A 26,652-nucleotide genomic window follows, 5' to 3' on the forward strand; every position below is an offset into this window, starting at 1 on the left:
CTCTTACTGGTATATTCTGTTTTAAACTCTCTCTCTATATCTAGATATATCTTGTAGATATATATATATGGCGGATTATATTTCAATAAAATGTTTTTGGGCTTCCATAAACATTTAACTCCCCCTCACAAAAAAACCCCAAAATAACAGTCTCTCTCCCCCCTGTGCCTGTTTACTCAGGCATTGGTTCGCTGGGCCAGGCCAACAGTGAAGTTAAAGGGCTGCACCACCCTCAATAAATGTTGTTGTTGTTAATATGATGATGATACACAGTAACAGGGGTGTCAACTTGAATATCAAATATTGGGGGTGGGGGGACACCAGGTAAGCCGCACCCCACAGAATCGATCACAAAACATGGTGCACGCACACTATTTGAATGGCAGTGCCCGTGAACTGGGGTTGGGGGGCTGGAGCCCCACAAATATTTTATTGGAGGGGCAGAGTTGGCTCCAGCGGATCACCAACGAATAACCCCCACGAAGCGCGACGACGCAAAATACAGTGAATGAAAAGCAGTATTGTTGTTGTTACTGTTGTTATTATTATGAACGCACACGCGACACGTAACGGCCCCCCTTCACACGTGCAGCCGGTCTGCGGCCAAGTGACGCGCCTGTGCACGTGCGAGCCGATCCTCCGCGCGCGCGGCGCCCCTCTGAGCCTTCCTTCGGCGAGCCGAGCGAGGGCCGCGGGCTGGAGGCGACGTGCGCGCCGGCAGAAGCGCGGGACTCCTCCTCGGTCTCTTTCGCCTCCCCCCCGCCTCCCCCCGTCTCTCCATCTGGTTCGGTCCTCGCGATGCCGTCGTCGGTTCGTGCCTCCCGCTGGCGCAGCCCATCTCTCCTCCGCTGAAGGGGGGGTGGCGGCGGATGGAGAGATCGAGAGCGCGAGTCGCCTCTCCCGCTTCGTGCCTCGTCGCCTCGCTCTCCCCCGGGCTGGCCATCCCCCCCGGCCGGCTGATGGTGACACTCCGGTCCGTGCTCTTCTGGGCTCTCGTGTACGCTTACTGCGGCCTGTGCGCCTGCAGGGAGCTGCTGAAACTTTTGTGGAGCCTCGCCACGAGGCCGGCCAAGACCTTCCAGTGGCTCGTCCGGGAGAACCCGCCGGGCTGCCTCAACGACCCTTGCTGGGGGACTCACTGCTATGTCCGGATCAAGGTAAACAGGAGCTGCGGGGTCTGCGGGGAGGGAGCCTCGCTTCTGCTGCCCAGGGCAAAGGGGGCACTCGATCGCCCTCTTCGCGGGAAAGGACAAGCACAGGCAGAAAGAGGCTTGCCTTGCTTTCCTCCTCTCTCCCTCTCTTTTTCTCCTTCCTTCCCTCCTTCCCAGTTCTGTCGCTGCTGGAAAACAAGGCAGAATGCAGCCCATAGAAAGGGTTGTGTTTGCTCCACAAACACCCACACATTGCTGCAGATAGATGGGTGCACACACATGTCATCCTGTGCACACCACACACACACACAAAAACATATATATTTGGGGAGGCTGGGGGCGTTATGGAGGAGGCGGGCTTGCAAGCAGCAGTCCATTTCCGAGATGCGAACAGTGAGAATAAGCATGCGAGCTTTCTGGTCTGTCCTGGTGTTGACAGACCACGCGTTTTGTCTGTGCCAAAACCTACAGCGGGTCATGATCTCTGTGGGTCGTGATGGTTTTGACATTCCTGTCTGGAACAGATGCCCCCTCCCCCCCCCCCAAAAAAAAAAAAAAGAGAGAGAGAAAGCCTTGAGAGGAAATGCGAATATAAGCAACCAGTGTGCAGACATGAGAGGCAATGCATTCGAGGTGATTTGCAAACACGCTACTCAACCTTGCTTCAGGAAAAAGTCTGGGTGCTTAACCTAACTCCTGGTTTGCCCGATCCTCTTAATCTCTGCAGGCACCAACTAAAAGTCCAGTATCTGGTCCATATGTGATATCTGGGGCAGAACTTTTTGGTGAGAAGGCAGCGGTGGCTCTTTCTTTAATCAGATTTATTTATAATTTTAAAAATGCTTGGAGACTAGGTACACTCTTCCAGCATGCACACACAAAGGTCTGCGAGCCCACACTGGGGGGAGTCAAAATTGTCTAGTCTCAAGGCAGAAACTGTGGTGGCGCATGAATCAAATGTCATCTTTGAAGTGCAGAGGCCATGTCCTTGATTCTAAGTCCCAAATTGCTTCAGCAGCATTCATATCTCTTGACTTGCCCTGGATTCATCAACTCAGCATCATCAACTCAGGGAAGAAGGACATTGGTGGGACTAGTTTATTGATTCTTTTGCCCTTCCAAAATGATAAATAGAAGATGCACTATACTTGTCTACAATTGTTTGCAGGTTTCATTTTCTCATTAAGAAAATGTAGCCCTTTAGTGTTCCCAGGAGCTGTGCAGAATGAAGACATGATCTGCTCCTGGCTACTGAAGGGAAATACAAGCTAGGTCAGAATGGCAAGGCTAGTTGATCATCAGATCCAATCCACCCCACTGGTTCTAGTCCTACCCCATGGAGCATCAGAGATCATGGTGTGCTCGAAACCCCTTCAGATATTGGCCCCCATCATGCCTCACCTTAATATTTTCCTGCCAAACCTACCCAACTCTTTCAAGCATCTTCCAATGGCTTGATGCATGGATAGTGCTTAAGTAGAATTCCATGTTGCATACGACTATTTGTTGTTGTTGTTTAGTCGTGTCCAACTCTTCGTGACCCCATGGACCAGAGCACGCCAGGCACTTCTGTCTTCCACATATGACTATTAGGGTGGCACAAAGCAGAACTTCCTCATGTTGATTTCTTCCTCTCTGACTGCTAACGTATAGAATTGGTTACTCTTTGCCATGATATTAGCATGCTGTATGGCTTCCCCCGCCCTGACAGCACCAACCAAATGATGTGAGCCAATTCAGATGTGAGGATCCCAACATGGGATAAAAGAATTCTACACAATGGGGGTGGGGGAGAACTTGGCACATGGAATCCACTTTCAGTGACATCCCATGTTTTGTGTAGCAAGCGGTTCTGTCCTTTAAATGGTTCTGAAAATGTATCTTTCCATGCATTGATCCACTACCAAAAGGAAGGAACGAAACTTAGAAGAGTCCTGCCCATTCAGGCCAAAGTGCTTTTGGGTAGACCACAAACAGGACATGAGATCAGATGTATCTGGAAAAGTTAGGTTTGCAAGTTTCCTTGCAGTTTGTTGGAAAGAGCTTGAAATGCAGTGGTATTGACGATAAAGACTCCCGTTAAGAACTTCACGCGCTTGTTGTGAAACATTGGGGGGGGGGGGGAAATATATTGCAGAGTTGGAACTTCGATATGCACTTAATTTCTGTAATGCCGTTGAAATTTTCCCTAAGAAAATGAATTAGCAGTATATATCAAAGCATTGTAAGGTATGTAAAAGCACTGTTGATACTTTAAATTGAATTACCCACCCAGTTAGTTAATGGTAGTTAAGTGCCCTTAAGTACAATAGAAATAAATTATGTAGACTTAATGGCTGTGGGGAAAATTCCTATAAATGAAAGAATAGAGATTTAGAAATCTATGTTCAATCTATGAAACCATAGCTAACTTGAAATTTTAGTGAGAAGTTATTTTCATCTACATCTAAAATCAAGCAAATTTTATTTATGGCGGTAAAGTATTTAACAGCGAGTCATGTGGCTATTATTATAAAACTTAGGACATATGCCAATATCTAGAACCCGATGCAAACAAATTTGCACGGCAATTTATTTCCCTTGCGCTGAAATGAACGAAGCAAGTTTTGTAGCCATAAGAGTAAGATGAGGGAGAACCTCTCTCTAGAAGGGTGGCTGGGCTGCAAGGCTGTGACACTCCCATCTCCAGGAAGCACCCTGTTGAGTGAGTACAAGTGCGCCGTTAAATAGAACTTGCCATGGTTTGTTCTTGTGGCAGCACTGCTAGCCACTTGGCAGCCATAAAACCAGCACAGTGTAAAGTTAACCACCACTTGCTGGAGTGCCAGCTTGGCCCCATAACCGTGGGGGCCATGGGGGCCATATAGTGTGCATGGCCCTGGAGCTGAAATTTGTGGGTGCTCGGCCCCTTCATGGGGAATTTTGTGGGTGTTTAGGGGCCCAGGGAGTCAACACCTATGACCATATGCCTCCACCACTGCCTCATTTTGTCCTCGGGGAAAGGTGCTGGGTGTCCTCTCACATGCAGCAGTATTCAGAAGCGCATACTGGCTGTCTCCAGTGAATTACTTCATAAGCTGCTGCTGCTGCATACTTTATCAGCTAACTGCATGTTGATTTGGCCATCAATCTCATCATCTGTCTTACAATGGCACTTCAGGCCTACTGACTATTTCCCCCCCTGTAAAATAAATTAAGTGCCTCTTGAATATTAATTCATTGAATCAAGGCATGAAACACCGTTCCCCATATCAGTCAGTCTGGGCTGCTCATTATGTGGGTGGGATAGGGCCTTCTCTGTAGTGGTGCCTCAGCTACAGAATCCTCCCCAGCCCTCCTGGAAGCATGGATGAATACAACACTGCTTCCATTGCTTGGTAAAACACACACTTACTTTCCTAGGCCGTTGCATGTTTTGTTGGATTGCTTTATGAAATTGTTTTGCGTTGTTCCGCTGGTTAGTGAATTTAAATTTTAATGAGTTGTTTTATGCAGCTGTTGGAATCCACTCTGTGAACACGAGGTGATGAAAAGTGGTCCATAAATGCAAAAAAGGAAAAATACAATGTGAATTTTTGTTTGTTGCAAAACAGCTTTGGAGATGGGAGGGGTAGATGCACAACATCACAGATACTAGCCAATCAACTCTTGGCAGAGTTGCTTTCTGCATGGAGAGGGAAATGTTTGTCAAAAGATAATGTTTAGAGCTCTTCAGCTGGAGAAGAAAATTTTCATGTCACTTCTGTTTTGCGTGTGTTTTTTCTTGATAACAGCTTATTCCATTAGTTCCAAGAATATTTATAGAATTAATTAAGTACGTATAAGGAGGAAGGATCAGATTGTGATTAAATTAGTTTAGCAAGCATGGCTTTTCCTACTCTGGGAATTGTTGTCCTGCGAAGGAATAACTGGAGGGCAGGAATGGAGAACCTGTGACCCAATATTGCTGGACAACAATCCCCACCGTTCCTCACCATTGGCCATGAAGGTTGGGGCTGATGGGACTTGGAGTCCACAAACATGAGCAAAGCTTCCCTTTCCTGCTGTTAGGAATCTGCAACATCTTCACAATCCAGCTGTGAGGGAGTGAGGAGAAGCCAGGTCATATATACACTGGCTTTAAGATGTCCTTGGCTTTACTGCTTAGAGAAACCTTAGTTCCCAAGCGCTTTACCAATTTTGCCACAAGATTCATTTTACCACGACTTCAGAATAATGAAGCGGCAGCCACATCAGCCTCTCTCAATTATCCGGAGCCATCTTCTTGCACTGCAGCTGAGTGTTCGCCTCTCACAGCTGGCTGATGTCAAGCATGAAATGAAGAGAGGCTCTCAAGATAGCTGCTAACAGACAAAGATCCACAGCGCCTGGCTGGTGTCCTTATTAGCACTCTCAGCAGAGAGCTTGTTTGTTGATCTGAAATAGTATGAGAAGTAATGTGACAACCGGTTGAAGTAGAAGTTTGCCTGACACCACCATGGCCCTATTAAGGCTTCGGTGGAAAGCCTGTAAAGTTGCAGTGTCCGACCTAGGGTACGTACACACTGTCTTAATTTTGCAGAAGCCAATGCTCCTGATAAGGCGACAGAGGACAGGTGTCTGCAGCATATTTCATAACAAGCTCCAATTAGCTCTCTTTTCCAGGTGTTGCCTGTCATCCCTGCCTGAACCAGAAACAAGGAACTGCATAAATCCTTTTAAGTGCTTGCTTGATTTGTGCAAAGTCGCCATAAAGTGGAACATCCCCCATGTTCCTCCCATGCTCCTCCACCCTCCTTGAAAATACCTGGATGCACATCCACAAATAGCACAAGAATCCATAAAACAAGGAGTTGTGAAATAGTCCTGCTAAGGTGCAGACAGACGGCAAATATTCCTGGAGGTGGGGACAGTGTGCTCTCAAGTAAGTTTGACCAGTCCGATGCCATGTGATGGAGAGCCTGGTGTGAATATTAGAACAGTCAGTCAGTTAGAGAAATCTTAACTAATACTGTGCATATATTTTCAGGGTTTATTTTGGATGGTGACCTCATGTGCCACACTAGGCACCATGGGGAAGGGCAGAATGCACACAGAAGGTCTCATGTTTGACATCCCTTCCCAAAGAGCCACTGCTGGTACAGTTGTACCTCAGAAGCCAAACGGAATCCATTCCAGAAGTCCATTCGACTTCCAAAAGGTTCGAAAACCAAGGCGCGGCTTCCAATTGGCTGCAGGAAGCTTCTGCAGCCAATTGGAAGCCACAGAACCCACGTCCAATGTTCGGGTTCCAAAGAACGTTCGCAGACCGGAACACTCACTTCCGGGTTTGCAGCATTCAGGAGCCAAAACATTCGAGTCGCAAGGTGTTTGACTTCCAAGGTATGACAGTACTGAGCTACCAGACTAATGATTTGATTCAGTATAAAGCAGCTTTCTATATTCCTATTCCTTTCTGTGTGAGAGAGAGGCGAAAGGTCTCAGAAGTTACCTACCTGCCACCCACTCTGAAAGTACTTACATTAGAAAATAATTAACATTTTAAAAAGACCACTGCTCAGCTAATTGGAGGCCCCCTTTTCATCGGTCTGAAGCTTTTAAACTGGTGAGGCATTGTATCCTTGTTTAACACTGCACCTTCAGTGATAATGCAGCCGAACCCATCAAGAAATGAAAGGGAGTGAGTTGAAAGAAAACATGACAGCATGCTCTTGGTCTTATGGATGCAGAGAAATACTGGACTGCTGCAACTTTCCGTGTGACTCTTGAGAAGCACGAAATTCAAGCTATCCTTTGAACAAAGCTCTTCTCCATACCTGAACATTCATCGGTGAATATAAAAACACAGCTTGTCTTCTTTTTCACTTCCAGGATTCCGGGTTAAGATTCCACTATGTGGCTGCTGGAGAGAGGGGCAAGCCGCTTATGCTGCTTCTTCATGGCTTTCCGGAGTTCTGGTAAAACTCTTCCTTTACGTTAGTTTTATGCCACATATGCTTCTGTTTATGAGCTACATATGCAAGATCAATACAGTGGTGCCTCGCAAGACGAAAAGAATCCGTTCCGCGATTCTCTTCGTCTAGCGGTTTTTTCGTCTTGCGAAGCAAGCCCATTGACGGCTTAGCGGATTAGCGCTATTAGCGGCTTAGCGGCTTTTAGCGGCTTTTAGCTGCTTATCAGCTTAGCGGATAAGCGGCTTAGCGGCTTAGAAAAAGGGGGGGAAAGGGGGAAAAAGTCGGAAAAACTCGCAAGACATTTCGTCTTGCGAAGCAAGCCCATAGGGAAATTCGTTTTGCGAAGCACCTCCAAAACGGAAAACCCTTTTGTCTAGCGGGTTTTCCGTCTTGCGAGGCATTCGTCTTGCGGGGCACCACTGTATCCATGTGTGTTTCGCTACAGTTATTATTAATCTGTACAGAGGCACCAGCTTCCCTTGACAATCGGGGAGCCCCGGTTTTGACCTTCAAAGCCCTACACGGCCTAGGACCCAGGTACCTATAGGACCGCCTCTCCTCATATGCCCCACGGAGGACAACACGTGGGAGGTCCCAAGTCGCAAGGTGGTTAGATTGGTCTCAACTAGGGCCAGGGCCTTTTCAGTACTTGCCCCGACTTGGTGGAATGCTCTGTCACAAGAGACTAGGGCCCTGCGGGACTTGACATCCTTCTGCAGGGCCTGCAAGACAGAGCTGTTCCATTTGGCCTTTGGTTTGGACTCAGTCTGACCCTTATGTTTTCCCTCTCCTTACAGTTTTGATACTTTTAAAATGAGGCTGCATTTTAAATTGCATTTTAACCTGTATTTTAAATTGTTGTTTCCTCCCCCCCCCCCCCGGGGAGGGCAGGGTATAAATTATTATTATTATTATTATTATTATTATTATTATTATTATTATTATTATGCGATGTCTGAACACTGAGGCAGTCCAGTCCCCTAAAAGAAAACAAAAAACCAACATGGGGGGTGTGGAACTGCCTCAGCCCCTAGGAGTCAGCACCTATGAATCTGTATCCTGCTTTTGTCCAAGAACTCTTAAATTAGTAGCTTTTGTATTGATAATCAAAGCATGGTAACTGTTATTACCCATACATGTTGCACATCGCAGACAGGGACCTAAATCCTAAGGAACTGTCTACCTGCTACCTGAAAATTTGACATGTGTATGTGTACTTGAAAGGCAATCAAAGTCAGCGTGTATAGGAGTGCAAATTAAACCTTATCAAAGTTGTTTTGCAGGGATGGGGGACCCATGGCTTTCCACGTGTTGTTGGAGTTCATCTCCCATCATTCCCACCCAACACTGCCAGTGGTCAGGGTTGAAGGGAGCTGTATCCCAGCAACATCTCTGGAAGAGCACCGTTGTTTGGTTATATGACTCCAATTCACTTTTTCTGTGGATTTTGCCCTATTAGTTATATTTTATACAGGGGTGCCAACTTGAGTAAAATATTGGGGGGCGGTAATCCCCCCCATAATCAACCATGTGATGTGGTGCATACACACCATTTGAATGGCAATGCCCATCAGTTTGGGGGAGCAGCCCCCACCAAATATTTGGGGGGGGGGGCAAAGCCCCTAGGAGTTGGCTCCTATCGTTTTATAAGTGCCACAAAAGACTATAACTTCAAATGTAAAGTATTTACTGTCCAAAATTTGTTTTGTTTTTCATTTTTATTAAAGAGAAAACATTTTTTTAAAAATCCTAAGTTGTAACAAAGGAAAGGAAAGTTAGAGAAAAAAGGGCACTAACCATTGGTGTTCTAACATTAAAAGTTACCTACTTTTCCATAAATCTATCAATCTGCATTCCTAAGAAACATAATAATAAGATACAAAGTAATACGAACTTAAATAAGAGAGCAAACATTGAAGGGGTTGAGGATAGCATTTTCTACCATATTAACCAAAGTCATGTTGCTATTCTTTTTCATATTAACAATGGAAAACTTCATTCTAAGTTTTTAAAAAATGAAAGAAAAAAGTCGGACATTCCAAATACCAGCAAATACCTTAAAGAAAGATACTAAATTATTTACCAGTTAATCAGGAACTGATCTTCTACCAGCCTAGGGGCCAAACCAAATATGTGTGTATGCTTGAAGGTGAGGATCTATGGGCCGCTCTGGACAACATGTTTATTGAGTGTTCATCCTGATTTGCTTGTAAAGATTATGCGGAGGTTACATTATAGCCAATCTTTACTGAGCATTTGTGTTTATTTGTTTCCAGGGCAGTTACACAACAGCAAGCATTTGTCCTACATCCATTCTGATTTACAGGGTGTTTATACATCTTCCTGTTAAGTCATTCTTCTCCACTTTTTAATGCGTTTCACTTTCCAGACCATTGATTTTCTCAAAAATGGAATTGTTGCAAAATAGTGACACTCCGGAGGCACCCTATGTTTGCCGCTATATGCTGGAAGTGAAATACAGTGGCACCTCGGGTTAAGTACATAATTCATTCTGGAGGTCCGTTCTTAACCTGAAACTGTTCTTAACCTGAAGCACCACTTTAGCTAATGGGGCCTCCTGCTGCCGCCGTGCCGCCAGAGCACGATTTCTGTTCTTATCCTGAAGCAAAGTTCTTAACCTGAAACACTATTTCTGGGTTAAAAGAGTCTGTAACCTGAAGCGTATGTAACATGAAGCATATGTAACCCGAGGTACCACTGTACATAAGTTGGCTGTCCCTGACCAAATTATAAAGGTACAACCTTTAATGATTCCAGCAACTTTAAAACGGAGAAACAGATACATATTTGCCCTGGACAGTTCATAACCTCACACCTTTGTTCCATGCTCCAGCATCCCAACAGGTCAAATTGGAGTGCATGGGGATGGGAGCAAAACTCACCCACGTCACCTAAACATTTACCTCCCCATGCTGTGCTGCATTAATTCGTACCCCCAACAAGCCAGCTAAGATGTTGGAAGTGACGTCAGTGGGGGGGGGGCATCTTAAAGGAGCAAAACATGGGGAACTCTCTGGTTCTCTGGGGCCACTTTATTCCCTGGACCATGGTTTCCCAAACTTTGGTCTCCCACTGTTTTTGAACTACAACTCCCATCATCCCTAGCTAGCAGGACCAGTGGTTAGGGATGATGGGAAGTGTAGTCCAAAAACAGCAGTTTGGGAAACCCTGGTCTAGACAATAATTGTGGGTCTGGAAGTGTGTTTTGCCAGACAAACTGATCCATCACTGTGGGGTGATATTGATCCTCTTGGTGCCAACTTCTGGTAAGGGTTTCACAACTGAATATCTGCATCTGATGTCCTGTATGAAATTAAAAAGTGAGCTATAAAATGAAAGTTTGGAATAGTTCTGTTTCATATGACTTGAAGGCATTTCCTCCTTCCTTGTGAAATTTGGCCATAACTTGATTAAAATTTGATAGGGCCCCGATAAAATTGCCTCATCTGCCGGGAAGATGACCATTCCTGGTTGACAATATGGCTTGTAGCTTATGTATCTAACTAGTTTAATGGAATATAAGGTAAACAATTTCCTAAATAGGCCAACATTAACATAATAACACAGTTCACACTGGTGCTTTTTTATTTTTTAAAATACAGTATTGAAATAATTTATGAGGTTAAAAATATGTATGATTGACTGTGGGAGAATCGCGGCATAAAGTACTCCAGCTAAAAATACCATAGTTATCTACGCAGATTGTATTTATGATGCCAGTGCCTTTTATTGAAACAAAAAGATGAAATGATCACTGAAGAGCATTTCAAAGTGCCTGAAAAACTTCCACTTTTAAAGAGTGAAAACAAGTTATGCAAGAGTAACTCATATTTACAAAATGGTTTAGCATCTTGTTTCAAGGTTAAAGTTTGGGCAAACAAAATAAATAGTCAAAATAAACTGATATGGAGAAAATGAGAGGGGAAAATTAGCTGATTACATGCACCATTGACTGTAAGTATCTCTTAATGTATCTACCAATATGTATCTACCCAAACCTTAAGTCTGAGCAACTCTGCTGAATGAAGTGAGGCAGATAACCATCAAGATAAGGGCCTTTTTGATAGTGGTCTCCTGGTTAAAGAACAGCCTTCCCAAAGAGGTTTGCCTGGAACCATCCTTTTCATCCTCTCTGTTCACTCCAGGCTTTTAAATAATTTTAAAATCTGTGTTTTAACTTGGGGTGTGCGACAGCTCTTGTTTTCATCTTTGGATTTTTATGGTTTCAGCTCTCATTTTGCATTTAAATTGTTTTCATACTTATTTGTTTTAAGTTGCCGAGAGAACTTCATGCAGTTGGATGTCATACAAATGTTGCGAAACAACAACAACAACCCAGTAATAAAAAAAAAGGGGGGGGGGAGAGAGAATCAATAATAATCTCAAGTCATAGGTGGAAAGGCTGGGTTCAATTCATACATTATTATTTTTAAAAACAATTTTTATTGGTTTTTAAACAAATACAATAACCATTAAACACTTATCCAACAGTACATGTAATTGTGTTTGTTTTCAATTCTTACATTATTGTGGTGGTGACTTGATCATAGAATCATAGAATTGTAGAGTTCAAAGGGATGCCAAAGGTCATTTGATCCAAACCCCTGCGATGCAGGAATCTCATCCACAAGGAAGCTTCTGATCTGACCCGTTAATTGGATAGTCTAAGAATTAATCCAGAGGTAGCCAAGCCAATACCTTCTTTGGGTATGGTTGCACCAAAACTCCCATCATCCCTGACCTTGGCCTTTCAGGTTGCGGATATTGAGAGTCTAGTCCAACATCATTTGGAGATTAGGGTGTGTAAGTCAGTGGGCAAACTCTGATGCTTTTAAAAACCTTTACCTGTATTGCTGAGGGATGCGGGTGGCGCTGTGGGTTAAACCACAGAGCCTAGTACTTGCTGATCAGAAGGTCGCCGGTTTGAATCCCTGTGATGGGGTGAGCTCCTGTTGCTCGGTCCCTGCTCCTGCCAACCTAGCAGTTCAAAAGCACGTTAAAGTGCAAGTAGATAAATAGGTACCGCTCCGGCGGGAAGGTAAACAGTGTTTCTGTGCGCTGCTCTGGTTCGCCAGAAGTGGCCTAGTCTTGCTGGCCACATGACCCGGAAGCTGTATGCCGGCTCCCTCGGCCAGTAAAGCAAGATGAGTGCCACAACCGCAGAGTTGGTCACGACTGGATCTAATGGTCAGGGGTCCCTTTACCTTTACCTTACCTGTATTGCTAAACTTGATCCAAACCTCGAGTGACACTTCGGATAAGTAGCACGATGCTCATATAGTTTGGGTTCCTAGTGGCAGTTTGGCTACTGTAATAACATTTCAATGGGGCATAAGTTTGATGGGAAACAGATATAAATATTTCATGCTGTGAAATACATTACAGCCACGTGCAAGATGCTAATAATTAGCATATTTTCTAAATATTCACATGTTTACACTGTTGGGCTTGGGCTACCTTTGCTCTTGCTTGTCTGAAGAACCTTCATGGTAGTCTAGAGCAGAGTTTCCCAATCTTGGGTCTCCAGCTGTTTTTGGACTACAACTCCCATCATCCCTAGCTAGCAGGGCCAGTGGTCAGGGATGATGGGAACAGTAGTCCAAAAGCAGCTGGAGACCCAAGATTGGGAAACCCTGGTCTAGAGAATTGTCTGAGGTAACTCAGTGCTTTCTATGGGTAAAAGCAGCCTGGCCAGTGCTTAGAGAGGGAAACAGAAAGATTCTAAGCTTCTCCCAGAGATAGGTATGATTTATTTATTTTACATAACTGATATGCTATAAATGGGTTTGCAGAAAATAGGATGCGCTTCTCATAAACAGCATTTATAGGACTATTGGCCCCTGCCACACAGTTTAAACAACAACAATAGGGCTCTGGGGAAATTGGAGTGGGACTGAAAAAGACGCCATTGTGTTTCCTGAACACTGCATATTTGGGAAGAAGAGGGGGAATGTGGAGCCTTTGAAAACTGGACCCTCCAAAATAAATAACATCTCCAATGAAAAGAAAATCTATACTTTGGACTATCCAACAATTTATTCAGAGTTTAAAATAATAGAGAGAGAAAGGCAAGCAGGATGTGAAGGAAAAAAATATAAAAAATGTCCTTCCAGTAGCACCTTAGAGACCAACTAAGTTTGTTATTGGTATGAGCTTTCATGTGCATGCACACTTCTACAGATATATCTAGGATGTGAATAGAGATGCAAGATCCTTTTCAAACTATTTTTAACGAAGCTTTTAAAAATATTTTAAATTATTCAAAGCCCCCCCCCCCCAACTTGTCATGGCCGTTCAGTGACAATGGAAACTGATGGGCAATTAGGCAGCTCTTTGTCCAAGCCATCTTAGAATGCACTTTGAGCCGCCCACCTGACAGGATGTGTTTTCAGACCAGTTTTGTTTAAGATAATGTGCAATGGAGAAGACTCCTTTGCGCATTATTTACGGATGGCAATACTGCATCAAGGTATCTCGGGTTTTTTATGTGGATCATCTCCATGCAAATGGAGCTCTATAAAGGTCCGTTGTTGGGTGTTTTGGAGTGTTGGTGTTGTTGTTTTTTATGTGCCAGTCTTAGATATCAGAAAATTTCTGTGTAGATGAAAAGCACAGCTTTATAACACACACTGTGTATGCAGAAAAGCCTTTGCTCAATCCCTAGCAAAGAAGGGAGGTGAAAAATGGGAGCACCTAGAAGAAGAGAGGTGGGGGCCCTGGGAGTTGGGATGTGAGGGACCATAAGGAGAGGGGGAAACAGCCATGAAGGGGGGGGGGTGAGTGAGGAAAAAACCAGCCAGGGAAAGAGATTGGGATTTGTTGTGACAGAGTTGGCTATTAAGGAAAGAGGATTGCAGAGAAAGAGGTGGGTTGGGTTGGCAGAGGGGAAATGAGTGAAGCAAGAGTTAAGGGATGTACATATCAGCATTTGAAGGGACGCAGGTGGCGCTGTGGGTTAAACCACAGAGCCTAGGACTTGCCGATCAGAAGGTTGGCGGTTCAAATCCCCGTGACGGGGTGAGCTCCCATTGCTCGGTCCCTGCTCCTGCCAACCTAGCAGTTTGAAAGCACGTCAAAGTGCAAGTAGATAAATAGGTACCACTCTGGCGGGAAGGTAAACGGCGTTTCCGTGCGCTGCTCTGGTTCGCCAGAAGCGGCTTAGTCATGCTGGCCACATGGCCCGGAAGCTGTACGCTGGCTCCCTCGGCCAATAAAGCGAGATGAGCGCTGCAACCCCAGAGTCGGCCACAACTGGACCTAATGGTCAGGGGTCCCTTTACCTTTACTTTATATCATCATTTACTCTGGTTCCAGTGTGCTCCCACCACTGCTGCTTAAAACCGAGTCAACATGACGTCAGCAACAATATATGCATCCTGTAGTTTCTTGAGAAATACTCCTAACTGATGCATTTCCCCTCAAATCAGTTCCATCCGACTTGAAAACTCAAGCCGCAGTTAAGTTCAGCCGTAACATGCGTGCAGAAGACAGCTTCCTTCAGTAGCAGTTTAGGGGGTCGCAGATATGGGGGAACGAAACAGGTAATGCTTTCGGGGCGACCACCACACCCTCTCTAGTGTGCACAGCAAGCGTTAGTGCGTCTTGAATCACAGTGAGGGGAAATGACATTGCAGCATTTTAAGCTACTAATGTGTACAGACTGTTTACTGAAGAGGAACTGATTTGAGGCAGATGCTGGGTGAGTAATGCATTTGGGAGGAATTTATCAGATGGCGTTCTTCCTATTAATCTTGGGTGAACAAAGTAATTTTAGAGGAATGCATTTGGAGGTGATTGGGGGGAAATAATGAGCTCGCTTTCTGTGAAACTGGTGTTCTGCTGGGACTGAAAAGTGTAGGCTCAAAGGAATCTACCTGTGTCTGGTTTTAAGCTTCCTGTGCCTGGTTTTGCCTTCCATTAAATGGGTGTGCTTCATTGTGCTAGTAACATTTGTGACTAATCACATTCACAGTTGCCATTTTACGACTGACCATGCCCCCATGGTAGCCATCTTTTCAATAATGTCCACAACACTTTCTTAAAATTCCCAACATGCCTTTGGGCTGAAAAGATTGAGATCTTCGCATATTTTCCTGTGCAACCTGGAAATTTCAGAGTCAAAGTTCAATAGTTCTACAGGCATAATTATATGTAAGTGAGGCTCTTCTCCTTGCTAACAACAAGGCAGTTATATAGGCTTAAATGACCAGGTGATGTATAGTACATTATTATTAGCTTTAGTTGCAATAGAATTCATTGCTACACACCGTATATAGCACCTTCCAGGATCCTTTTAATCTTGACCCCTTTGTTATCCAGTCATAGTCAATTATATGTTTAAATGAATAATATTCAAACTCAGGCTATTTGGGCTTATTTAATTCATTTTTCTTATTAACTTCCTAAAATATAATACATTTTGAGTGGTTCTACCCAGGTACTAAGGGACGCAGGTGGCGCTGTGGGTTAAAGCCTCAGCGCCTAGGGCTTGCCGATCGAAAGGTCGGCGGTTTGAATCCCTGCGGCGGGGTGCGCTCCCGCTGCTCGGTCCCAGTGCCTGCCAACCTAGCAGTTCGAAAGCACCTCCGGGTGCAAGTAGATAAATAGGGACCGCTTACCAGCGGGAAGGTAAACGGCGTTTCCGTGTGCGGCTCTGGCTCGCCAGAGCAGCGATGTCACGCTGGCCACGTGACCCGGAAGTGTCTCCGGACAGCGCTGGCCCCTGGCCTCTTAAGTGAGATGGGCGCACAACCCCAGAGTCTGTCAAGACTGGCCCGTACGGGCAGGGGTACCTTTACCTTTACCTTTTTACCCAGGTACTACTGGTGAAATTATATGGGAGTACCAAATCACTGAGAGCTGTTAATCTTCATCATAAAAGGCAGCTGAGATTAACTGAAGAAGAACTGATTGAGAAATAGAGCAGGAAGGAAAAACCTCCACAGAATTTCGGTTGATTTGCTGCACGTGTTACATCTTCTTTTGAGCTGGAGAGCGAACAAGTTTTCTTGCTTTTTATCTTCTGAAAAAGAGCCAAACTTTATCCATCAGATTACTCCTGAGGCCTAATTCTTCTGGTCCAGATAGTCATTTGTTTGTTTGTTTGTTTGTTTGTTTGTTTGTTTGTTTGTTTGTTTTAAAAGGCAAAAGAGATGAGAAAGAAAGCTTTATTCTTACATTATCGAAGTCAATTCAGTACCTTTTTTAAAGATGCCCAGGGCTACTATAAAGACATACTTTAGCCACATTCATTCCTGTATTTACTCACACAGATATTTCATGAGAGCAAAATGGTAGGGGAAGGCAATGGCCCAGAAATGTCCTCCTTCAAACGGGATACTTCTAGCTGCATCACTTTCCCAGATTATGGCAGAAAGTCTACGAGAAGCTCATGAGGCAGAGCAAAGAGGAACAGCAAGTCACTGAAGTGGCTGTGTTAACAGTATAGCAATGAAGCATTTTCCTTTTGATGACCAAGTACTACTGGAATCTTACTGTATGTTTGGGAACATTTGGGGTCTCCCCACCTCGCAATAGGTAACCAGTGCATACCAGAATCAGACAAAGACTCATACGCCTAGCGCTAGATCAGCAGACAATGGCGCAGGTTTCCAGAGAAAGCCCCTCGGCCCTCAAGTTATTTTGCTTTCAGACGACTCGCAGCTCTCTTCTCCCGCCTTCAAACTCAAAATTATCAAATTGGCTCCAAGCTGCTTTTCTGTACAACCTCACACAAACTACAGTACAGTGGTACCTCAGGTTACATACGCTTCAGGTTACAGACTCCGCTAACCCAGAAATAGTGCTTCAGGTTAAGAACTTTGCTTCAGGGTGAGAACAGAAATTGGGCTCCGGCGGCGCAGCAGCAGCAGGAGGCCCCATTAGCTAAAGTGATGCTTCAGGTTAAGAACAGTTTCAGATTAAGTACGGACCTTCGGAATGAATTAAGTACTTAACCTGAGGTACCACTGTACAGGCTTTCTCTATATGACTTCCCTCAATCCCTCACAACTCAAATTAGGAGTATTAAACTAGCGAGTATTACCTGGAGAGAGATTCCCAAGTTTCAGAAGACTGTCTCCTATAACTAGCTTTCATCGATCGTCCTGAACTATTAACAGTGCTTCAAACTAACAAATGATGATATCTCAGGCTCAGGAACCAAGAAGAAAAGAAATTTTAAAAAAGTATGGGAAACGTTTATAATGTATATACAAAATCATCATAAACAGGTTAAAACATTAGCAGGGTTTTAAATGCACTTTACGTAATGTAATAGAAACTACAGATAATTTAGGAAGATGAAGATTTTAGAGAAGTATTGATATGCAGATGAAAACAGAATTAAGAGGGCCCATGGATGGGACGGGGAGGAAGTCAGGAAATTCAGAGTAATCTCGATATGTAAATGTGTAAGATATTTGGATGTAACTTTATCATTATTCTTTATTGTTTCTCTTTCTTTTCTTTTTTAACATTGGAAATCAAATTACAAAATGAAAATGAAAATGATGATCTTTCAGCATCCATAACAAGACAGCTTTCCTAAAGGTGTAGGGACATCGTAGTTACATTCTGCATTGGGCACAGGAGTTAGGCTAGATGATATCCAACTCTGTATTTCTGTGAGGTAGAGTGATGCCTTGTTGATGCTGGGAATGTATCACCTTGTTTTCAGTTGTTTTGAATCTGATGCAGCAAGATCAATATTGCGGGTTTTTGCTTCTGTGCAGTTTTTGTTTCTTCTTTTTTTATATAAAAAAATGCTGGTATAACATCTTTCTTGAATTCAGGTTTGTGATCTTTTATGTTTCTGGTGTGAACTGCTTTTCTAAAAATAAGGTAAAACAGCTTATCAACCTTAAGTTTAAAAAAAAATACTAGGAAGTAAAACATTTTTCTTCTTTAATAGGTACTCCTGGCGTCATCAAATGCGGGAATTTAAGAGCGAGTACCGAGTTGTGGCCTTGGATTTGAGAGGTTACGGAGAAACCGATGCCCCTGCCCAGAGAGAGAATTACAAGCTAGACTGTCTGATTACAGATATAAAGGATATATTGGAGTCTCTTGGTGTGTTAAGAGCATCCAAGCTGCCCAGCTTATAATAATCCTAAAATGGGGAATGCTAACATTTTCCCTTTAACAAATTCTCGTTTAAATATGGCTGTTCATGTGTGCAGTGCATGCTATTTTTCTTAATTTAAATCTTAATTCGGGGAAATTGGGGTGGATTTTTAAAAGCCGCGATTCTTGAGCTGTTTATCAAAAATTCCTTACTTGAATCGGAATGAAAGCGTCAACACATGCAGTGCTCACATGCTGGGAGTTAAATGGAAAGGTCTTTCTCGACAATGAAGCCCAGTAGAAAGTCAGCCAGAATGCATTTGCTCCAGGTAGACCACCCGTTGCACGGAAACTACAATTTATCCAGCAGCAAATCCGCATTATGTTGCCAATGGGAAAATGCAATTCCTGCCCACACCCTGAGCAAATGCAGTTTCTATGGGGAAGATGACTGTAATTCCTTTACAGGCACTTACTGGTTTGATGGCCAGCGCCACAGCTTTCCCCAACCTACGTAAATTCTTGGATGGCTGCTTAAGCAGAGAAAAACTCCTCTCCCTCAGCTTCCTCGAGGGTCGTGCTGTCTCATTCTTCTGCGCTGGAACACAGTTTTTTGATATGCCCCCTCCCCCCCCCCAAAAAAAAGAGGAGCTGTGTATGTGTGGGAATGAAAAGCAGGAAGGCCATCTCCACATAGCAAGACTATCCCTGCCCTCAACCAAACAACATACAAATGAGTTGCTTGCAAGTATTGTATTTGCAATGAAAGAAAACACATATCTGTGAGGATACGGAGCCTAAGGTAAATTGAGGTAGATGTTAAGCGTCTGGAAAAGGCCAAACGTTTCTATCTGTCGGACCGACAGATATGAAACCACAGCAAGCATCTCAATCCATAAGACAGAAGGTTATAAAAGGGGCTTCATTTTTTGTCCTATCAGCAATCCCCATAACCCATCCTGCCCAGCCCTGCTGCTTGATCAACCCTGGCACCTTCATTTCCATACCTGTCCCTCTTAATAATAGCCCTTTGCTTGCTTCATTGAGTCCCACCACGCTTCTCAATGATGCTTTGGCTCCTGGTCTTAACGCAACTTTTATTTATTCACCCCCAGCTCAGATTGATTCCTGGCACACTGGGGTCTGCGGCCTTGATGCCATCTTGGGCCCTGCCTTGCTTTCTGATAAGCAAGTTGGTGGGATCTCCAAAGTTTCGTTCTTGACATCTGAATCTCTTGCTCATGCCGCATCAGAACAGGGACAGTCTGTATCTAATCAATCCTCCTACTAGCTTCTTTCATCAGATATGTCCAGTGACCATCTATTTGCGAAAGTATTGACATTTTACGCCTGTGGCTCCAGTGCTGTAGAATGGGGTCCCTCTAGAACTGAGGAACGGTGACTTCGGCTGCGTTCCTGAAGAACTCTGAAACCTTTCCTGTAGCCTTTTGTGACTTCTTCCTAGAGCAGGGGTGGGGAACCTGCAGCCCTCCACACGTTGTGGGACCTCAGCTCCCCTCGCCCCAGGTAGCATAGCCAGTGATCAGGGGTGGTGGGAATTGTAGCAACATCTGGAGGGCCACAGGTTCCTCACACCTCTTCCTCAAGGGACTTTTCTGACTGGCTGATGCATTTTCTTGTAATTTTTAAAAATCTCTTTTTCCTGGTTGTATTAAGTTGATAAAGGGACATGGGTGGCGCTGTTGTCTAACCCCCTGAGCCTCTTGGGCTTGCCAATCAGAAGGTCTGTGGTTCGAATCCACACAATGGACTGAGCTCCCGTTGCTCTGCCCCAGCTTCTGCCAACCTAGCAGTTCTAAAGCACACCATTCCAAGTAGATAAATAGGTATCGCTGCGGCAGGAAGATAAACGGCATTTCCGTGCGCTTTGGCACTTGTCACGGTGTCCTGTTGCCCCAGAAGTGGTTTACTCATGCTGGTCACATGACCTGGAAAAGCTGTCTGCGAACAAACACCGGCTCCCTTGGCCTGAATAGTGAGATGAGTGCCGCACCCCATAGTTGCCTTTGACTGGACTTAACCATCCAGTGGTCCTTTACATTATAAGTTGCTCTAAAACACATGCTGGAATATAAATAAACTCCAACTACAAAAGAGGGGGGGGAAGGGCTCTTAAGAAATTTCCCACCTTGTTGCTATGTTGTATCCCGTGATTCTGAAAGCGGTTTATTAATAGAAGCGCCCACCTATCGTGGTATGAATAATTTGCCAAGGGGTGAGTTGGGAGGGGGGGATGGAATTCAGATGTTGCTACCAGACATACTGCAACTTCTACTGTCATTCCCTTTGATGTGTTAATGTATTTGGATGTAACTGCTGGTAAACAACTATCAGAAATCTATTTTTAAATAACAGGGTACAGCAAGTGCGTGCTGATTGGTCACGACTGGGGTGGAATGATTGCTTGGCTAGCTGCTATTTGTTACCCAGAAATGGTGACGAAGCTGATTGTTGTGAATTTTCCCCATCCTTCAGTTTTTACAGGTAAGTTTTTGGGGAAATGGGATCCAATGTTCTAGCTGCCTGTAGCATTCTCATCTTTAAGCAGAGATGTGTGGTGCTGTTTTTTCTAGAAAAAGAGGTGCCAAGCCCCGGTGCCAAGTTAAGAACAGAGTCGATTTGAATTGGAAGAATAAACATATCCAGGTGCCACAATCCATTAGAGAAAATGGTAGAGCAAACTGCTTCAGAAACATAAGTACATAAAAAGAGCCACGTTGGTTCAGACCAAAGGCCCATCTAAATCAGTATTCTGCTCACTCAGTGGCTCACCAGTAGCCAATAGGAAATATTCAAACCCATACGTGCTGAGCACTTGCGACTCCCAGCAACTGCTTTTCAGAGGTATAATGCTTCTGAGACCAGGGTGGATTTGATTTAAATCAAATCAATTTAAATCACGATTTAAATCACTTTTTACAGAAAGACTCATTCTTGCTGGTAGAATCTTAATATTTACAACCAGATGAAGGGTTTCATTTTTGGAATAATAAATTTGCAGAGTAGTTTTTACAGTTATATCAAAAGTTACTGATTTGGTTATATTATTAGAAATACATAGATAATTATGAAATTATTGTGAGGTTTAATAAATTAATTGTTTATATTTGGATAACTTTTCTGCTGTACTTTATTGGAAGGAGAAAAATAATCATTTCCTTAATAACTGATGTAGTTAAACAATTAAAAAAAAAACTTAGGCTGAGTTTTAGCACACATGAAAAACTTGAAACAAATCCTTATTTCTTGATGAATGGCCTTTGGACTATAGTGTAACATAAATAGAAACTATCTTTAGAAAGATTTTCCCTCCAAAAGCATTTATTCTAAAAATCTGATTTAAATAAAAAAATCTGATTTTATTTTTTAAAAAATCATTGATTTTTATCCACCCTGTCTGAGACTGAACATACAGTACAAAGTGTCATGACTAATAGGCCCACATGGTCAGAATGAAAGGGTGGTTCAAGTCAGCAGGACCTAGGGTTGCCATATTTCAGAAAGTGAAAACCAGCTTTTTTAAAGACTTGCCTATGATCCAGGACAAGGCACCACCTTTCGGAAATTCCCAAAAGCTTAGCACTTCTGTGTTCTCTCCCTCTTGCTTCTGTAAGATTAAGGAGAAAATAAGGTGTACGAGCTGCGATCCTAAGTGCAGTTCCTAGAGAATAAGTCTCCATGAACGTGATTGGACTTTCTTTCTGGGTAAACGTGCATAGGACTGTCTGCAACATTACTAATTCCTAGGTGCAAAAGGATATTAACATTTTATCATAATTCAAAATCATCAGCTTTTCATTTCAATTCACAGGTGTGTTTCCCTTATCATCATCATCATTTATTTGCCTTTCCACAAAATTGTGCCCAAAGTGCCTCACAGCATGTGAAATAAGCCATAATAAATACACCAAGCTAAAAAAACCACCAACCCCAAACATGTCTTTTCTTTTCAAGAATACATTCTACGACATCCATCACAAATGATTAAATCTGCCTACTACTACTTCTTCCAAATGCCATGGTTTCCTGAACTTATGTTTACGATAAATGATTTTAAGGTAAGTGTGCTGAGAGAGAGAATTTGTATCGCTTATGGAAACATTGCTGCGCAGAAAGGAAAGGTATGTTTTTAATGCTTCCAACCAGGGATGGACAGATCTCCTTGCCACTATATTGAATACAAACCCACAGTCCCCAACACATTCCAGAACACCTTGGAACTGTTTCAGAGCTAGGGAAATTTGAACTGGTCCTCATTTATCAGCTTTGCAGTTTCCAAAACAATATGCAGACTGAAACAGACCTGTCCTCCAAAATTTGCACTTACCCCAATTTTGCAATGCAGTTCTCCAACTAGTATTTACTAAGACACATATTTATGGGGAAAGTGCACCTAAAAATGAAAGTACTCATGAAAATAATATACAGAAATGCATTATATTAGGGGAAACTCACCAAAAAAAAATGTACGTTGGACAAAACTGCATATAAAAATGTGTTTATCGTGTGGTTTTTTTTTAAATAAAAAAATGCTAATTGCTGCAAAATGTGGAAAATTGCAGATTGGGGAAAAATGAGAAACTGGGAAAACCGAAATTGAAATATCCTTCCATACTTATTCAGCATAGCCTGTTCTTACCTTGCTTTTTAAAATAATCAACTGGGGGTTAATTTTTTGATATCACATACTTCTGCAAAGTTGGGGGTTTCACTGAGGCGGCTGATGCCACCTTATTGTCCATAACTTCTGAAGGTGGGAAATAGAGGTATGATAACAGAAAAAATACTATAAAGCAAATGAGAGACAATTACAGTGCTTATGAATGAGAACTGTTGAGTAATTTTGGACAGATTTAATTCTTGTTACTTATTTGTTGCCATAGATTCTGAAAAGCCTCTTTACTGGCCAGTCAAGTGGAATTGGAAGGAAGGGCTGCAGGCTAACAGCGGAAGATATTGAAGCTTACCTATATGTATTCTCCCAACCAGGTGCACTAACCGGTCCCATTAATCACTATAGAAACCTTTTCAGGTCAGTCTATTCTTCTTTGATCAATCACATAATACGAGCCACTGTTCACAAGCGCAACCTAGAGGTGTTCGGGTACAGAGTATGGCTTAATTTAGGTGAAGAAGTAATTACCGTGCACGATACACTGTGAGTTAAACCACAGAGCCTAGACTTGCCGATCAGAAGGTCGGCGGTTCGAATCCCCGTGACGGGGTGGGCTCCCATTGCTCTGTCCCTGTTCCTGCCAACCTAGCAGTTCGAAAGCACGTCAAAGTGCAAGTAGATAAATAGGTACCGCTCCGGCGGGAAGGTAAACGGTGTTTCCATGCACTGCTCTGGTTCGCCAGAAGCGGCTTAGTCATGCTGGCCACATGACCCGGAAACTGTATGCCGGCTCCCTCAGCCAATAAAGCGAGATGAGTGCTGCAACCCCAGAGTCGGTCACAACTGGACCTAATGGTCCCTTTACCTTGACCTTTATACATGCGTACAGAAACATAGCAGTCACTTCTCACAGCTGTGTAAGAGATAAAATGGGAGTGTTTGGTGGACTTATTGTGAATTTTCTACCTTGAAACTCAGTTCAGACTCTCTGAAATGCCTCTCAGGCGTGGGGGAGGAAGGACAAAACTAGTTTGGAAATGGATGTTCAGCCGTGGGGTATATCACTTTTCTTAATTTGAAATTTATCTAAAGGAGGAGGATGGTAAATGTTATGTATGCAGTGTAAGCCAAGCCCAGGCTGCATGCATGCCATTGCAGACCTACGCCTTGATGTCTCCTGGAGCGCAGGAGCTTCAGCTGCAGAACAAAAGACAGGATGGATTCTAAAATGCTCCAATGGTATTTGCTGGTAGCTGGCAAGCAGCCAATCCCTGCTGCGATAGGGCCGGTGTTGTGATTTGCTAGTTGCAGCATAAGGCAACCTATCACAGCCAGGCTGGGCCGGCTTAAGGTATATATACTGGGCCAAGTGCCCCCTTTTGTCATTCTTGTTCCTGATGCGTCATTAAATTCTCTTGAGCTGAACCTAGGCCTCGAGTCCTGCACGAACCCACCTACCCTTCAGTAATGTCACTTGAAAGTTGCGGTCTAATTTGCCTTTAATACGGGATGAGTTTATATGACATGAAAAGCACTGTTTTCCTTTCTTCCTTATAAATATGTCCTCATGTGACATAACTGGGATATAGGCTGATAACCAATTGTGGCACACTTGCCTAGTGGACTTCTGCTTGTGCAACTAGCACTCCCCATTCCTGCCTTCCCATGTGCTCCTGAAATCCACTCCATAGGATTCTCCAACCCTCTGGATCAGATGGGGGATGCATTGCCGCAAGAAAGAGAAAGGAGCAGTCCAACTCTGATCACACAAAGCTTGTAGTAGCCCCAGATTGTATTTTGTATCCCTACATGAATCGAAGGAAGGTAGGCCCAGATAAACATGGCAGTGCAGAAATATATACAGACCTGTGTCCACACTGGCTACACAAGTTAGCCTGATTTCAGGCTGGATCTCTCTTATTATTTTTAAAATAATAAGATCTTTATTTTATTTTTTTAAAGTTGCCTGCCTCTGCAGCACCATGAGGTCACCATGCCCACTCTGTTGCTGTGGGGAGAAAAAGATCCCTTCATGGAGGTTGAGATGGCAGAAATCACAAGGATTTATGTAAAAAATCAGTTTAGACTTACGATTCTGTCTGAAGCCAGCCACTGGCTCCAACAAGATCAGCCTGACATTGTGAACAAGTTGATATGGACTTTCGTGAAGGAAGAGTCAAGAAAAAGAGAGTGACTGTTGTTGTTTTTTGCTGGCACAATCTAAATGTTAAAATTAATTGTGATCAGGGCCATATTTGCAGCAAACCTTAGACCTGAGCTCTGCTAGAGAAAATGTTTTTCAATGTACTGTACGTATTGATGCCAATGTTATTACAAGAAGGTGGTGTAAGACTCTGTAATGTTAATGTTGGTTTTACCTGTATTCTGTATTTTGCACATGAAACACTTGCCTTAAAAATGTTTGTGCTTGTACAATAAGGAACTCATAGAAAGTTGCTTAGTTTTGGTTACTCACTTGCTTTAAAATTCTAATGTGTGGTGCCTTTAACAAATTTATAATGATGAATCAGTGCAGGGGTACCAGATGTAAAAGAAGTTATTATTGGTATGATGATCAATTTTCATTCTACTGGTTGGAATTTTTTTTACTGTATTTTTACCATTAAAAATGTTAACAGGTCTTTTGGTCTACATATTACTGCAAAAGCCTAAAGAAAACAAAACTTGTGTCTGGGCACATTTTGAGATCCTAAAGTGACAAATAAGATGTAATTGTGCTAAGTTGGTAGCTGCTTGTCCGGTGATGTAAACTGGAGAAAAAACCTAGGATGTATACACATAGTGTTTCAACAACTAAAATAGAGAATGAAGAACTATGACGACTTATGTATCCTAGTATTTGCCTTGTTCTAATAAACTGCAACTGACATGGTGCCCTGTACCCAGCTCTTTATAGTGAGTTTTCTAAATGTATGACAGAAAACACTATGTATCCATTCATGATTGGTTGACTCCTTTGTGATATCATTATCCCAATTACCAGGGAGGCATTCCTCATCCTAATCCCCTCTTGCTGTGGGACTGTGACCTAGCTGTACCATACATTTAAAGCGGTATCATACCAGAGATGCCTTCCCCAAAGAATTATGGGAAGTGTAGTTTGTTAAGGTTGCTGCGGGTTGCTAGGAGGCTATTACCACCTTCACAAAACTACAAGTTTTAATGGTTTAATGATCTATACCTCTTCCCAGGGAATTCGGGGCATTGAAGCTCTGTGAAGGAAATTGGGGTCTCCTAAGAACGCTGCAGAGGGATGCGGGTGGCGCTGTGGTCTAAACCACAGAACCTAGGACTTGCCGCTCAGAAGGTCGCGGTTCGAATCCCCGTGACAGGGTGAGCTACCATTGCTCAGTCCCTGCTCCTGCCAACCTAGCAGTTTGAAAGCACGTCAAAGTGCAAGTAGATAAATAGGTATCGCTCCGGCAGGAAGGTAAACCGTGCGCTGCTCTGGTTCGCCAGAAGCGGCTTAGTCATGCTGGCCACATGACCCGGAAGCTGTACGACGGCTCCCTAGGCAAATAAAGTGAGATGAGCGCTGCAACCCGAGAGTCGGCCTGGATCTAACGGTCAGGGGTCCCTTTACCTTTACCCTTAAGAACTCTGCACTCTTAACAAAGTTAGGGCTGCCATATGTCAAAGTCTGAATGGATATGCGGGGAGGGGGATTTCCGAAAGGGCGCTTTGTCCTGGATCAATGAAAAATCACGGGTTTTTTTTTTTGGGGGGGGGGGGAGCGCAACCATTTCCGGATCTTCCTAAAATAAAGCTCAACAATTTTGGAGTCTTCCTAAAAAAAGTTTTTTATTCCCTTTCAATCCATATGGAA

The 26,652-nt window shown here is 43.5% G+C and overlaps 1 protein-coding gene across 1 annotated transcript; it reads left to right on the forward strand.

Annotated features, from left to right (window-relative positions):
- The first annotated feature begins 639 nt into the window (after positions 1 to 639).
- Positions 640 to 25,707, forward strand: EPHX4 (epoxide hydrolase 4). Its single transcript, XM_079981646.1, has 7 exons — positions 640 to 1,157; positions 7,002 to 7,087; positions 18,018 to 18,175; positions 20,546 to 20,674; positions 22,145 to 22,248; positions 23,074 to 23,222; positions 24,768 to 25,707. Exons 1-7 carry the CDS (start codon positions 870 to 872, stop codon positions 24,997 to 24,999), a joined length of 1,146 nt encoding a protein of 381 aa, XP_079837772.1. The 5' UTR covers positions 640 to 869; the 3' UTR covers positions 25,000 to 25,707.
- The last annotated feature ends 945 nt before the right edge of the window (positions 25,708 to 26,652 follow it).

The sequence above is a fragment of the Podarcis cretensis genome (assembly GCF_951804945.1).
Source record: "Podarcis cretensis genome assembly, chromosome: 6".
NCBI classification, from domain to species: domain Eukaryota; kingdom Metazoa; phylum Chordata; class Lepidosauria; order Squamata; family Lacertidae; genus Podarcis; species Podarcis cretensis.

Excerpts from the sequence above, each read along its gene's own strand:
- EPHX4 (XM_079981646.1), top strand. The coding sequence starts at position 870 with ATGGAGAGATCGAGAGCGCGAGTCGCCTCTCCCGCTTCGTGCCTCGTC. Across the intron at positions 7,088-18,017 it reads CATGGCTTTCCGGAGTTCTG|GTACTCCTGGCGTCATCAAA; the intron begins GTAAAACTCTTC and ends CTTCTTTAATAG. Across the intron at positions 22,249-23,073 it reads TTACGATAAATGATTTTAAG|ATTCTGAAAAGCCTCTTTAC; the intron begins GTAAGTGTGCTG and ends TTGTTGCCATAG.